The sequence below is a fragment of the Anas platyrhynchos genome, chromosome 3, assembly GCF_047663525.1.
Source record: "Anas platyrhynchos isolate ZD024472 breed Pekin duck chromosome 3, IASCAAS_PekinDuck_T2T, whole genome shotgun sequence".
Taxonomy (NCBI): domain Eukaryota; kingdom Metazoa; phylum Chordata; class Aves; order Anseriformes; family Anatidae; genus Anas; species Anas platyrhynchos.
Genome location: NC_092589.1, coordinates 36,950,527 through 36,963,197, shown reverse-complemented (window position 1 = coordinate 36,963,197; position 12,671 = coordinate 36,950,527). Strand labels below are relative to the sequence as shown.

The 12,671-nt window shown below is 40.3% G+C and overlaps 1 protein-coding gene across 12 annotated transcripts in view; it reads right to left on the bottom strand.

Moving 5' to 3' along the window:
* DAAM2 (dishevelled associated activator of morphogenesis 2) overlaps positions 1-12,671 on the bottom strand; it is a 203,572-nt gene that overhangs the window by 123,543 nt on the left and 67,358 nt on the right. For 9 of the 12 annotated variants that reach the window (XM_072035714.1, XM_027454027.3, XM_072035715.1 and 6 more), the window contains one exon: positions 3,779-3,818. The exons of the other annotated variants lie outside the window; for them this stretch is intronic. In XM_072035714.1, coding sequence (XP_071891815.1) covers positions 3,779-3,788 — 10 coding nt within the window. In that variant the 5' untranslated portion in view covers positions 3,789-3,818. The remainder of the gene's footprint in view (positions 1-3,778; positions 3,819-12,671) is intronic. 12 annotated transcript variants of the gene reach the window in all.

Below are 12,671 nucleotides of genomic sequence, written 5' to 3'. Positions count from 1 at the left end.
CAGGAATATACTGTAATCTTAGGGCCATGAAATTCAGGACAGGACTGTGATCCAAGCTTCATTTATACTACCCAACTGAGCTGGCCTGAACTGCCTCTTCTGCAAGCTGTGGATCTAGACAGCATAGCTTGGGCTAGACTCTCCAATTTTCCATTCTCTCTGTTGGTGTTCAGTATGACAACGATACAATTTCACAGGAGAAACAAGGGACCAGCGCATTGGAAGCTGGAGCAAGGTGAACCCTTTATCTGATATAATAAATTCACAGAGTGAAAATGAAATATGTCATCTGTCAAGCAGACATAAACACTGATTGCCAGAAACAGCACATGGTTCTGGCAATAAAGTTTAGTTCCTATAGTTTAGTCCTATAGTTCCAATGCAAAATACTTATTTCCTCTACAGTAAGATAAAGCGCTAGGCCTTTTACAGGTCTTACAATATCAAATGCCTTTAATGCCATCGGTCTGAAACTGGCCCTAATTAGTAATAGCTGTCAGTTCTGTCCATGTCTTATGGACAGCTTCAGACAGCTCCAGAGAAAGGATATTGACACCCCAGAGCCAAGTTTTTGGTCACCTCAATAAAGAAGTCAAGGATAGAGTGATCTGGAGAACAAACTGTCTCACTCATCCCTCTATGTCAAAAGACCAGGAATTCTGGTAGTGTAGATTAGTACAATAACTTGGTCTAGGGACTTGACATCTCTGCAATATGTGTATTGGGAAGAGTGGGATTTAGTCACAAGGATTATCGGTTCAGAGTTTCCCAGTAGCATTATGTACCACTATCTTCAGAAGAATGAATGAACAAAATCCCATTACTAAGAGCATCCCTGTCTTGTTTGAGTCATTGTAAATTTTCCATTCTGTCATTGCCCAACTATTTCCAGACATGATGTAACTATTTTGCCAGGGGATTTGGGAGTCAAAATGTTGCTGTTGTTGTCATCGTTATCCTGGGTGCCTGAATTTTCCAGACAAAATAAGCAGCTGAGGGCATTAGAGTGCCTCTGTTGAGAGAGAAATAATCTGTAAGAGCTGCCAGTGTGCTCCAAGAAAAACAAACAAATGGTAAAGGTCCAATTACATCTTCCCAAACTGCAGGTCATTTCCATGTAAAATGTTGTTTTCTTTTTTCAGACAATTAGCAGAAGAATGTTTCATCCCTGGTCCGATGTCATCACAGAGTACAAAAAATTGATTTCCATTCTAACATTGGGTTCAGGGCCAGTACAGAACATCAAAGCTTGACTTGACTGGAAATATGCCTTGATTATAACCACTGACAACCAGCCACAGATGTAGGTGTACAGGCATAATCTTCCCTATTGATGGGCAAATCAATTATTTGCACCAGTGATTTTTTCTTCAAGTTTTGTCATTGGAAAGAGCAACTTGGTCTTTATAGTAAATGGGTATAACTGGGGAGAAATCCAATAGAGACAACGTGAACTTTTCCTTTTTTTTTTTTTTTTTTTGGGGGGGGGGGGCAGGGGGGGAGGGGCGGTACAGATCTCTTTAAAACTTCTGTTTAACAATGCCATGTGGGAAAGCCACCTTCCAGATCTGCTGCTTTCCTATTTAGCGCACCTGCAAAAGTAGAGTGTATTTCTGTTTGTCACTGCAAACATGGAAATAATGGTGGTGGTTGTCAGTTCAGTTCCATATACTGAAAAGCAACTGATTGAGATGATAGCTAAAAGGTTTCTTTAGTGATCCAGTAAATGGAAAAGACAGTCAGTAGATGCAGCACAAAGGGAACAGGTCTTAAGATTTTAATGCTCTCTCCATCTTAGGGATGGTTTCTCTAGGTCAAGGCAGAGACAGGGTCAAAGTGTCGCTGATTTTATATACCTGTTTTTTAAGCTACTCAGATTCCATGGTTGTCAATTTGGCACCAACAATAAATTCACTCCAGAAAATGAAATTAAGAAAAGGTCACATACAGTATTTTATTCCAGCATTTTTATTTTTGTTCAACATTCTGACAAGGGATAATGTGGGTTCATTGCCCTGAAACCTCAACATTACGCAAGTAGGTTTGGACTTCAAGCCAGCAGCTTGGTGAAATTGTTGAACTTTTAACCTAACGTGTCTTCGTGAAGAATGGATATTTGGAAAGAGCTCTGCTCAAGGATTTGGGTTGTTTTCTGTGTGTATTTTTAAGTGGTATCCAGATAAAATATATTTTCTGGCTGCCGTAATATTTATAGGAGGAGACTGTACACCAACACTGAAAGCTGGTTTCAGAGCTGTGACCTGCTGCTTTAGGTTTCAGGGCTGGTGTTTTATGACATTAGGGTGAACAAGTCCTCATCTACATCTAAATCAAATTCCATAGAGATAATGCTTTGAATTATACAGGTAGTGATTATGAGGGTCTGAAAAAGAAACTGCTACCAAAAACCAGCCACCTTCCTTGAATAATCAGTGAGCTCTTTTTGCCAGCAGCAGCATGTTGCAAAGAGTGTGGTAAAAGGAAGGATGGAGGAGAATGGGGGGAACCCCCCTAAAATATCCAATGTGAGGATCTTCCCTATAGTGGTACATATCCATAGACAACATGGTATAGAGCATATGGTACACAAGAACGTAGTACCCATGCACACCATGCCAGTCACCACCATCTCTATTTTACTGCTTTATCCAGCTTGTGAATTGTTAGTTCTGGTCTCCCAGATTCTCATGGCAAGAAGTCACGTCCACCTCAAGGCCCTTTACTGTCCACAATTACGAAAAGTTTAAGTAGTGAAGTATAACTACAGAAGATTTCCTAGAACTGTAACTGACCAACACCCTGTTCTTCCCCAAAGAGAACTCATTTGCCTAATGACTGCAGAGAAGCTGCATACAGCGGATGTTTGGGTATTGTCTCTGGACCTCTAAGTACCTGCGGCGAGCCCATAGCCTGCCCAAAGACACAGCAAGTTCTTTCAACCTCTGAACCAAAGCTCTTGCATCTTATTGACAAAGATTTGAGTACAGTCCACAGAAAGCCAGACTGCACTATAAAATTCCTTTAACTCCCTAGCACAGCTGCACACTAGAAAAAAAAAAAAAAAAAAAAAAAAAAAAAAAAAAAAAAGGAAGAAAAACACCCTGCTTCTAAACAGCCACTTGATCTGGGTACACAGTCCTTTGACATGATTTGAAAAGAAGATTCATTGTATACAAACGGGACAGAACTCTACCCTCTCTTAGGGAAGGAACATCATCTTAATCCCCTTAGGGCTGCAAACATTATTATTATGTGCAGTTATGCATGACTTTGCAGAACATGTACCAATATCACTGCTTGTTATCTCTAGTTCTGTACAGCACTGAATTATTTGATAGATTGCACAGGATTTGATCCAAATCATTACCTGATACATTTTGTTTTGTCTTATACTTTGGAGGCATATTTAAAAGTCACTTAAAAAAGTATTTATTACATATATTACATCTTAAATGTGTGGATAGTATACATACAACTAAAGACAGCAAACAGTAAAACATTGCCTCTTAAAACTTATTCAGGTGTTGGCTCTGCTGCCCTGACTGTGCAGGGACATTTACAAACTAAATACATATTATGCAAGATTATTTCTCACTGCAAGAAAAAAATGAAATTACTGTTTCTCCAATTTCTACTTGCTTTCGAGAAGACACAGGCAACCAGCACCAAAACCTTTCCAGTAACAAGAAGTCATATCAGCATTTGACTCTCCCCCTGCACAGAAAGCCCTCTGAACAAAGAAGCACTCCTGACTTTTCACATGGCACTTTGTACCTACCTTCCAGCATAATCAGTGGAACTGCAAGATGTCAGAAGCTCTGAAAAAAAAAAATTGAGACCAACTACATATGCAGACTGGATAGCAAATTCAAGCAGAAATAACTTATATACAACTGAAAAATCTGCATGCAGGCTGACAGGCTATCACTAAATTTTAAGTCTTGTCTAATGGACCAGCAAATACGATATGAAAAGGGCATATCTAACATTACTGAATTCCTTTGTTTGAATTTATATTTTTCCTTAGCTATGCATAATACAAGCAAAGGGTACAAATACACTACAGTGGTGCCTGGCAATGCTTAAAACAGAGGAAATTGTAGAGAGAAGGAGCTCCGTCTCTGAAAAGAAGATAAACCAGATGTGTAATGCAAACATTGAACCCACACCACTGAGACACTCTTCAGGGCGACCTCTTCCCTAGTGCTCATTCTGCGCATACCCTATCATCAGTCAAATGGAGCCTGTAAGAAGCGTGGCTACTGCCCAGGAAATGTTCTTAGTGCTGGGTTTACACTGTTATCAGCTATTAATCACAAAAAGCTCCACTGGGATAACCCCAGAACTAAACAACTCAAACTGAGCAATGCAAGCCTAGAGAGGGGCGTCGGTGTGGATAGTACTTTAAAGGAACGTTCTTTTGTTTCCAAGAAAAAAAACGTTCTTTAGACAGGCAAGAGAGTCCACAAGGTCTTAGAATATCCTGTTCATGCTGAGATTTCAAACACACACAAAGATTTTCTACATTTTTAAGAGGTCATGCACGATAAGGAAACAATTCATCTCCAATGGGGCCTACTAATAGCAGCACTAACTCTTCTTAATCCCCAAAGCACATTTCATATCCATATCAATATTGCAGGATACATTTCCAGCTTTTACTGGAATGTTCCTACAGTGAGAGTTTCCCCCCCATGTGAATTGCAATAGTACAACTACATAGGCAACTGATCTCAACCATCAAATGCCAGAATGATAGCCACCAGGTCACCTGCAAGGGACAGATTTTCAGAGCAGTTAGGAAACCTCTGTGCAAAAGAGGTTGGAAAATATAATGATGCTCAAGGGAAAGAACAATAATAAGCTTTAGTACTGGGACTTGATACACCTGGAGAAGCAGTTTTGACACATTTTTTAATAGAAAGGAGCCAACCCTGACAACATCTTGGAAATGAGACGTCTCTACCCTCTAACTGACCACTCTGGACCAAAGAAAGCATTCTGAAAGCAAGAGGAGTATCTCTAACAACCCAAGTTAGAGATTGAGTTAGTAAAGAAATGAACAGAGAATCTGCTTATCACAGGAAATGGAACAAAGGGCAAGATGAAAGTTTTTTTGTTTGTTTGTCTGTTTTCTGGCTAGAATGCTCCCCTAATGTGTGAGCACTACAGCTAGTCATGTACTGGTGTGGACACACACGGTGGTGTAGAGGTAAAATCAGTAATCAACCAGCCAATAGTTCAGTCAAGAAAATGTACATGCCTTTGTATTCAATTCGTCAAATATTTATGCTGACACCTGATATTTATGGTGACACCTGAGGAAATCTCTTATCAGGTACGAAGTGTCTTACACGCTGTAAAAGGATTGACTTAAGATCTTTGTTAGGGAATCCCAGGAAATATTTCTGTAGATAAATCTAGGAGGAAAGATAAAAGGAAATAAGAAGCATTTCACACTTCTCTACAGGAAGATACCAGAAGGGATACTCAAGATTTTGTTCACCTTATCCCTTGATAATTTCAGGGTGCATGTATTACTGGAATTAAGTTATAGAGATTCTACAAGAGCCTTTCATTCTTTAGATGAGTAAACAACATACATTTCTTATATAATTTCCATTACGAGTCTATAACAGACTCCTATTAATGCTGATGGAAACACACAACCTTGTAAAACAAGACACCAGCTCTTCCAAACAGAACTTGGACTCAGTTCATTTCTGGCGAAATGTCCTTCAGTGGAATTGTGCCAGGTAGGCACCTGAGATTATTTTTCTTAGAAAATGAAATATTTCATTTTCTGCAAAGGCCTTCTGGAGCTGACTTTAGCAACATCAAAGTAGAGCATCCAAATCATCATTTCCTGACTCCTGGGGAAAATATTCCAAGTCATATGCATACTTTAGTAGGGGCTGGTATGAATGCCTATTTTTTAACTGCATTCACCCATGCAATTTCTATGATTAAAAAGGAAAAGGAAATCTGACTATGCTAGGAGCAGTGTTGACAGAGAAATTTCTTTCTTTTAATAGCTGAGATTTAAAAGAAACAGATTGGAGATAAAACACCTTTTCATTTGGGCTATAAAGCTGTTCTCCTCACTCTACTTCAAGAAGTGAGCAACATAGTGAAGCTGAAATGTAAATCTAAATTTGAGGTAGTACACTGGAGCAAGAAAGCATTCATGTACATGGTTAGTGTTGCACAGACCTCTTGTCCGGCTGGATATACTCCAAAAAGGTTTAGTTTCCAACCTTAATCCTAACTCTGTTAAAGTCCCTGACCACAGAAAAAGCAATATATGCCATAGCGTATTAGGTTTATGCTTCAGCTACCCTTCTACCCTTCCCCTTAAGCCATCCTTGCCCAGGAATACTCTCTCATATTGCCTACAAAACCTCAAGCAAATCGCCTCAAATCATAAAGAGAGGGAAGAGTCATCATTGCAAGTAGAAGCTGCTCTCACACTGCACAGAAAGTCAAAGCTTTCCTTTTTCTCTGAACCCTGAGGGGAGCCTCTGCACCTTTACCAGCCACCATCTGGATATTCAGTGCTGTACCACAGTTATACATCCTGGACTGCATTGCAATAACCTTCAGCCCTCTCCATCCTGTGTCCCTATCTTCACCGCCAGCAAAGACCAAGACCTAGGGGCACTTTCCTCACTGTTCTCCTTCACCCAGATATTTCCAATGTGTCACAGTGCAGCAGCAGAAAATCAGCACTCACACTGGAGAGGATACTAAAAGGGGAAAGTGACCCCAGATTCAGACTTTTTCCCATTGACTGAAGAACTTGTTGAGTTTTGCCAAAGTGTTATGAATGTGACTTAGCTGATTTTAAATGATTTTCAATTTTGTCTTTGCTTCTTACTTCAATTTACAGATTCTCTTCACCTGCTATATCCTTGAAGCTCATAAAGCAAAATGGCTCTCACCTGCCTACCACTTCTCAGACAACCCCATGGAAACAAACTCGTCTGAGAATCTGCTCAACAACCACATAAGCTATTCAGTATCAGCCTATCAGCCATACATGAATAACTTTGATGCATTCACAACCCAAGGTGCTGTCAGACAGCCGGTAAATAATAAAACAGTGTCCTCCTGTTCTGCTGGTCAGTTAAGCTCCCACAAATAACTTGTGAATAAACACATTAAAAATAGATAACAAATTTGGCTGGTAGAACACATACTTGAAGCTCAACTACTAAAATGAGAGACAAAATTGTAAGCTTCTTTCACTGCTTTGGTCGCATATCCTTTGCTTTCAGCACAAGGTGTTTGCACACAGTAAATATTTGTAGGCTAACAAAAATAAACAAGCACCCCACCAGCAGCACCCAGATCATTTCTAAAAGGAATTACTTTGGTAAGGAGATTTAAAGATAGACAGCCTAAAAGAAAGCTTTAATATGGTCCTGATATGTATCGTTCCCTGTTCTCATTCCCACCATTAGACTGACCCAAAAGCCCATGATGTTTTGATAAACACACCAAAAGTAGATGAGGACGTAAGTATGAAAACATGCACAGTGAGTTTATTTTATGCCACTTTGTTTAATGGCTCTCCTCCAGCATTTTGGATGCGCAACTTCACTAGGGTCACAGTGCTAAAATTTTCCTTAAACAAGTCCCACCCAAACGTTTAGGCCTCTTCTTCACCCTCTATACCACCTGCTTTCCAACAATCCTGAGAAAAACAACACTTACCCTGGGCAGAAAAGAATAATGTTGTGTATCAGTACAGAGGGATGTACAGTGATGTACAGTCCTCTCCTGACTTGGCCTGTGCTGTGCCATGTGTTTCTCCATCAATACAGTTTTCCCAAGCAGAAGGAGGGGAAGGGATCTGTACAAAGCTGAAAGGCCAACTGCATCGGCTTATTGTGTTCAGAAGCTGTTGGGGATGAAACCTGGGAGCTTTGAAACAAACACAGAAGAATAGCTATAGCACCCTGCTCCCCTCAAAGCCTTAGTGAGATGAGACTACAGCCAGGGTTCCCTCAAGTATTACATCCCACAATAGCTTTACACACACAAAAAGCCTCGTCTCCCAAGGCTCTGATGCCCCATCTTATGCTCCAATACATTCGTCTCCATTGCTAGGCCATTAGAATCCCAAACCACACACCCCCAAGTGGTACAAGCTTTATTCTGTTCCTATCTGAAAGGTAGAAACAATTATAAGTCTACATTATTTTACCAGAGAATAAAGGCTAGTCTATATGAAACATATGGAAGAAAAAGAATGGCTATAGGGAAGATAAAAATGAACACAATGCCTGCAGCCTTACTGAAAAAAATATGTATCTATATATCTCTCAGGCAACAATGATTCTTTCACACACTTATAAAGAGAATTTCTCTTATTTGCAAACACTGCAGTGTAAAACTAAAAACAAAATAAAAACAAACAAACAAACAAAAAATTCCTAGATTAACATAGAAGAGCTCAAAGGTTTTTGTTAAGAAGCAGACCAAACAATTCTTGGAGCAGCTGGAGCCATGTCATTGAGCCATGACACCTTTCATTCAGAAGTTGATAAACAAGTTCTGAGCAACTGGTGGAGGAAGAGAAAAGAGAACAGGAAAGTGTGAAATGACAACTCCAACTACCACCTTAAAAACAAGAAAAGCATGGGTTTGGTCTGAAAGAGGGATTAAAAACAGCATTTAGAGGCAAGGTGTGCAACTAAGGATCTTTTCCAAGTATGGCTCAACTTCCCTACCCCAGAAGCAACGTGACAAAAACATTCACATGGTCAAATGACTGCAGTTCTAGTACCATCCATAGCATAGACACTATCCCTGCATTAACACTGGTAGAGATGGTGACAAGTACAAAGGACACGAATGTCTGCTGGTTCCCATACCAGGTAAAATGGGGCTATTCCTAATCCACTGGCTTGCTCCAAGACATTCCCTAGACAGCTAGTCTACAGCCTCATTACTTCACTGCTTGGGAATAAGTTTTTGCTCCTGGAGACTATCCAAATTGAGAAACTTGAGTCTGGGTTTTAATTCTTCAGAAGTTTAGGGCTTTGCAGAATTGTTCCCTTTGTACCACTCAGCTACTTGTACTGAAGTCAGTGGATGTTTGACCACTGATTTCTGTGGGAACAGGATGGGATTTTAGCCACAGCAGGACTCCTAACCACTACCATCTAGTAGTTGCCCTTTGGAAGCTTTTCAAGCCAAATGCTCAGAAAGTAGTTGAATTCAGTTTTTATAAGTAAAGCCCAGAAAAAAAAAAAAACAAAAAACCTTTCCCAGAGGTCAAGCCCTGTTCCCTGAGGCCTGGGAGCAAGCTTTCTGGCAGGATTTCTCCTGAGCCTGTTGTGTGGAAGATAAGGAATGTGAATGATTTCCTGCTCAGCAGCATGTAGCTCACCAAACATCTGACAGTTTATGTACTAGGGATGGTCTCCACAGTAACCTGGCTGGAGAGACGACGATGCTGAAAATGACAGCTTTCCAGTAGCGAGAAGGTCATCTTCACGCCCTTGCACTCTCCATCTCTTTCTACTTTCTAACTTTATTCTCATCTGTAGTTTATCCGAAGCACACCTGAACACACAATTTCTCCACCCAACCACCTCAGAAGGAAAGGATATTACCTCCCACACCAATGCAGCACTGCTGCATATAAAGCCGCTCCCCAAGGGATCCTGAAATCAAACACACTCTTCCCATTCACCTACACATCATGTGCCAAGTGAACGTACACTTGGCCCTGACTTGTCACCCTTCTGCACTACGTATGTTATCTCTCAGATATGCTTTAGATAGTGCCCTTGGGTGATGTCTTCTTCATAACTGTTTCAAAATCAAAAGTGCCTCCCCTCAAGACAGCTTGATCTTTATCTCTGAAGACTTAAAAGACAGAGGAAAAATAAAAGCAACCCTTACACTTCGGGTTATCCCAGAACAGGGCTGTGTGCACCCCTTTGCCAGAAATACCAAGTAGGCCCCCAGGGACTAAAAGCTGGGTGTTCTCTCTTCAGGCAACCTTTTACCATGCCACCGCTTGGTCTCTTCAGGCTATTTGCCTGCTAGACTATACCCAGCAGATGCTATACATAAGGTGCTTTCCAGTAAAATTGCCCAACGTTCCTTGGGGCTGGGCTGATCACACAGACAAGTTGAGTTTATGCATGGCAGGGTTGTTGTAGCCTAATGGAATTAGTCCTTGAAGAGTAAGAGGGATTTGGCACAACACAGTTCTAAAGGCTTACCTGAAACCATGCCTGCAAAGATGCAATGGCCTCTCCAAGTTATACGTGGCCCTTCAGGGCATTCATTCAAAATGGGGATTAATTGAAGAGGACATCTCAATCAGCTGTTGCTTTTTCTGTTCAACAGTATGCTATAAAAGGAGCATTTTACTATTTAGAGGAAGCGCAGGAAATCCTTTCTCTAAATGCACTGATCTTATCAGTCTGCTCTGCAGCTGATCCTTCTTCACCACTGTCACTTACAAGAATAGGATTATACATATGATGAGCAAACTTCACTTGCCATGCTTGTACAAGACACACTTGAATTTCAACAATTAGAATTAATTTTAAACAGAGCTTGGCCCCTGCCATCAAGAACATGTTTTGTCAAAACTGTCCAGCTTCCATTTCAGCACAAAACAGCAGGCAGATGTCCAAAAAGAGTGGACAGAGCTGCTCCAATGGAAAAAGAACTGCCTTCAAAAAAGAAAAAAATCATATTGAAAAAAAAAAAAAAAAAGAAGGCTATTTTAGTGCTCAGAATTCTATAGATGCCTTTTGAGTTTGTTTGTTTTTAAGGAAAATAAAAACTGAACAAGTTTCCCATTTCACTAAATCACTTCCCCTCCTACTGAACCCCAAAGGAATAAAAATAAAATATAATTTAGAATAACCTATCACCATTGACTTTTTTAATTTTTTTTTTTTTTTTTTGCATTTGGCAGCATAAAAAAAAAGGAAGAAGGAAATAGTTACAAATAAACACATGTTTCTAGTGTGATTTATCACAAATTTTGAAATATCCAGTTCTCATAAGAATGTGGAAACATTCGGGAAACTCTATGTTTTCAAAATTTGCCAATTCTGAGATCAGACCTTTTCATGAGAAAATCTCAATGGAAAAATGTGCGAGACATACTGAGCTCTTTTGAAAGCCTAACCACCAGTGTCCGTGAGGCACAGGAACTCTTACCACGAGCTGGTCTGTCTTCTCAGAACAGTGCCTCAATCAGCCAAGGGATTCTTGTTTCCAACCTACGTGGCCATTTCAGCACCTGTAGGCTATTACCAGCTGCGGTCCTTCAGCAACAGCAGTCATTTAGCTGCTAGTTTGGTCAGGAATAGAGACTTCTACTTTACCCCTGAGCTGCCTGATCCACTTTGAACAAGAAGTACAGCACAACAGGAGGAGACTTTTAACAAGACCAACTGGGCTAGTTGCCTTGTTGGGAGAAATAAAGGATCTCCATCCGATCTGCTGGGCAAGTGTCTGAAGCATGGGGAGCAACCTCACATTCAAGGACCCCTTCTTTTGCTAATTTTCAAAGGTACTGGGGGAAAAAATAAAAAAAAAAAGACAAAAAAAAGACACAAAATCATCATCACAAATACACATGCATATCCCACGTCAGTCATTGCCAAAGGGACAGCAGAGCAGGAATGTCCAGCTGTGTCCACAATCTGATCTGCTTCCTTTTAGATCTGCTCAAGCCTTCTCACCTTTCAACTCACACTTCTAAAAAAAAGTGAATAAAACAACAACAACTAAAAAGAAACATCCCGCAATTTACAGGCACACGTGGAAGGTACATAGCAAGCTAAGTGGCACAAGGCAGTGCTAAGTAGATAAAAGCAATGCAGAAGGATATTTCCACGTGTTAGCTGGCTAACAAGCCAATACAGGCTCGAAGTGAGAAGGATGTGAAAGAAGGCAGTGTAAAAAGCTCTGACCTCGGGTTTATTTTGCTTCCACTGGCTTCAGTGAGACTTGCACTCACAAATTTGAGGACAATCTTATGAACTACGAAGCAGAAAGGGTTGTACCAATCAGCTAGGCTGACCTCATGCATAACACATGCCACAGGATTGCCATAAATTAATTCCTGTCTGAAGTAGAATATAACTTTTCAATAGGCATCTCATTTGATTTAAAGATTTCCAGCAACAGAAAATCTACCACAACCCTCAGTAAACTGTCTCTCACTTCAGAAATTTGTGCTTCATCTGCCAAGTTTCAATCCCCTGAGCCTGGTTCCTGACTTGATTTTCCTAGCCTGAAGAATGCTATCACCAAATATTCTCTATATAGCTAATTATAAATGGTGATGAACAAATCACCTTTTAAGTACCTCCTTAAATAATTAAAGGATAAGCTTTTGAGTCTTGCCCATCAATAGAGGGGATTAATCAATGTTAAATTCTGTAACCTTCCATTTAGCACCTCTACAGCAGTCTGTCACATGTACAGCAGTCACTTCACAGTGGCTCACTCTTGGATTGGAAAATTATTTAAATCTAAACCAGAACTTGTGTATCATGGCTACCTGGAAAGACACAAGGATTCACAATACAGGCATGAAGACCGTGACGGTCTGCTTAAGACCTACAACAAGCAAGTGGCAGAGCCCAAAGTAATACCAATTAATTCTGATTTTAAATCCCTGTCTT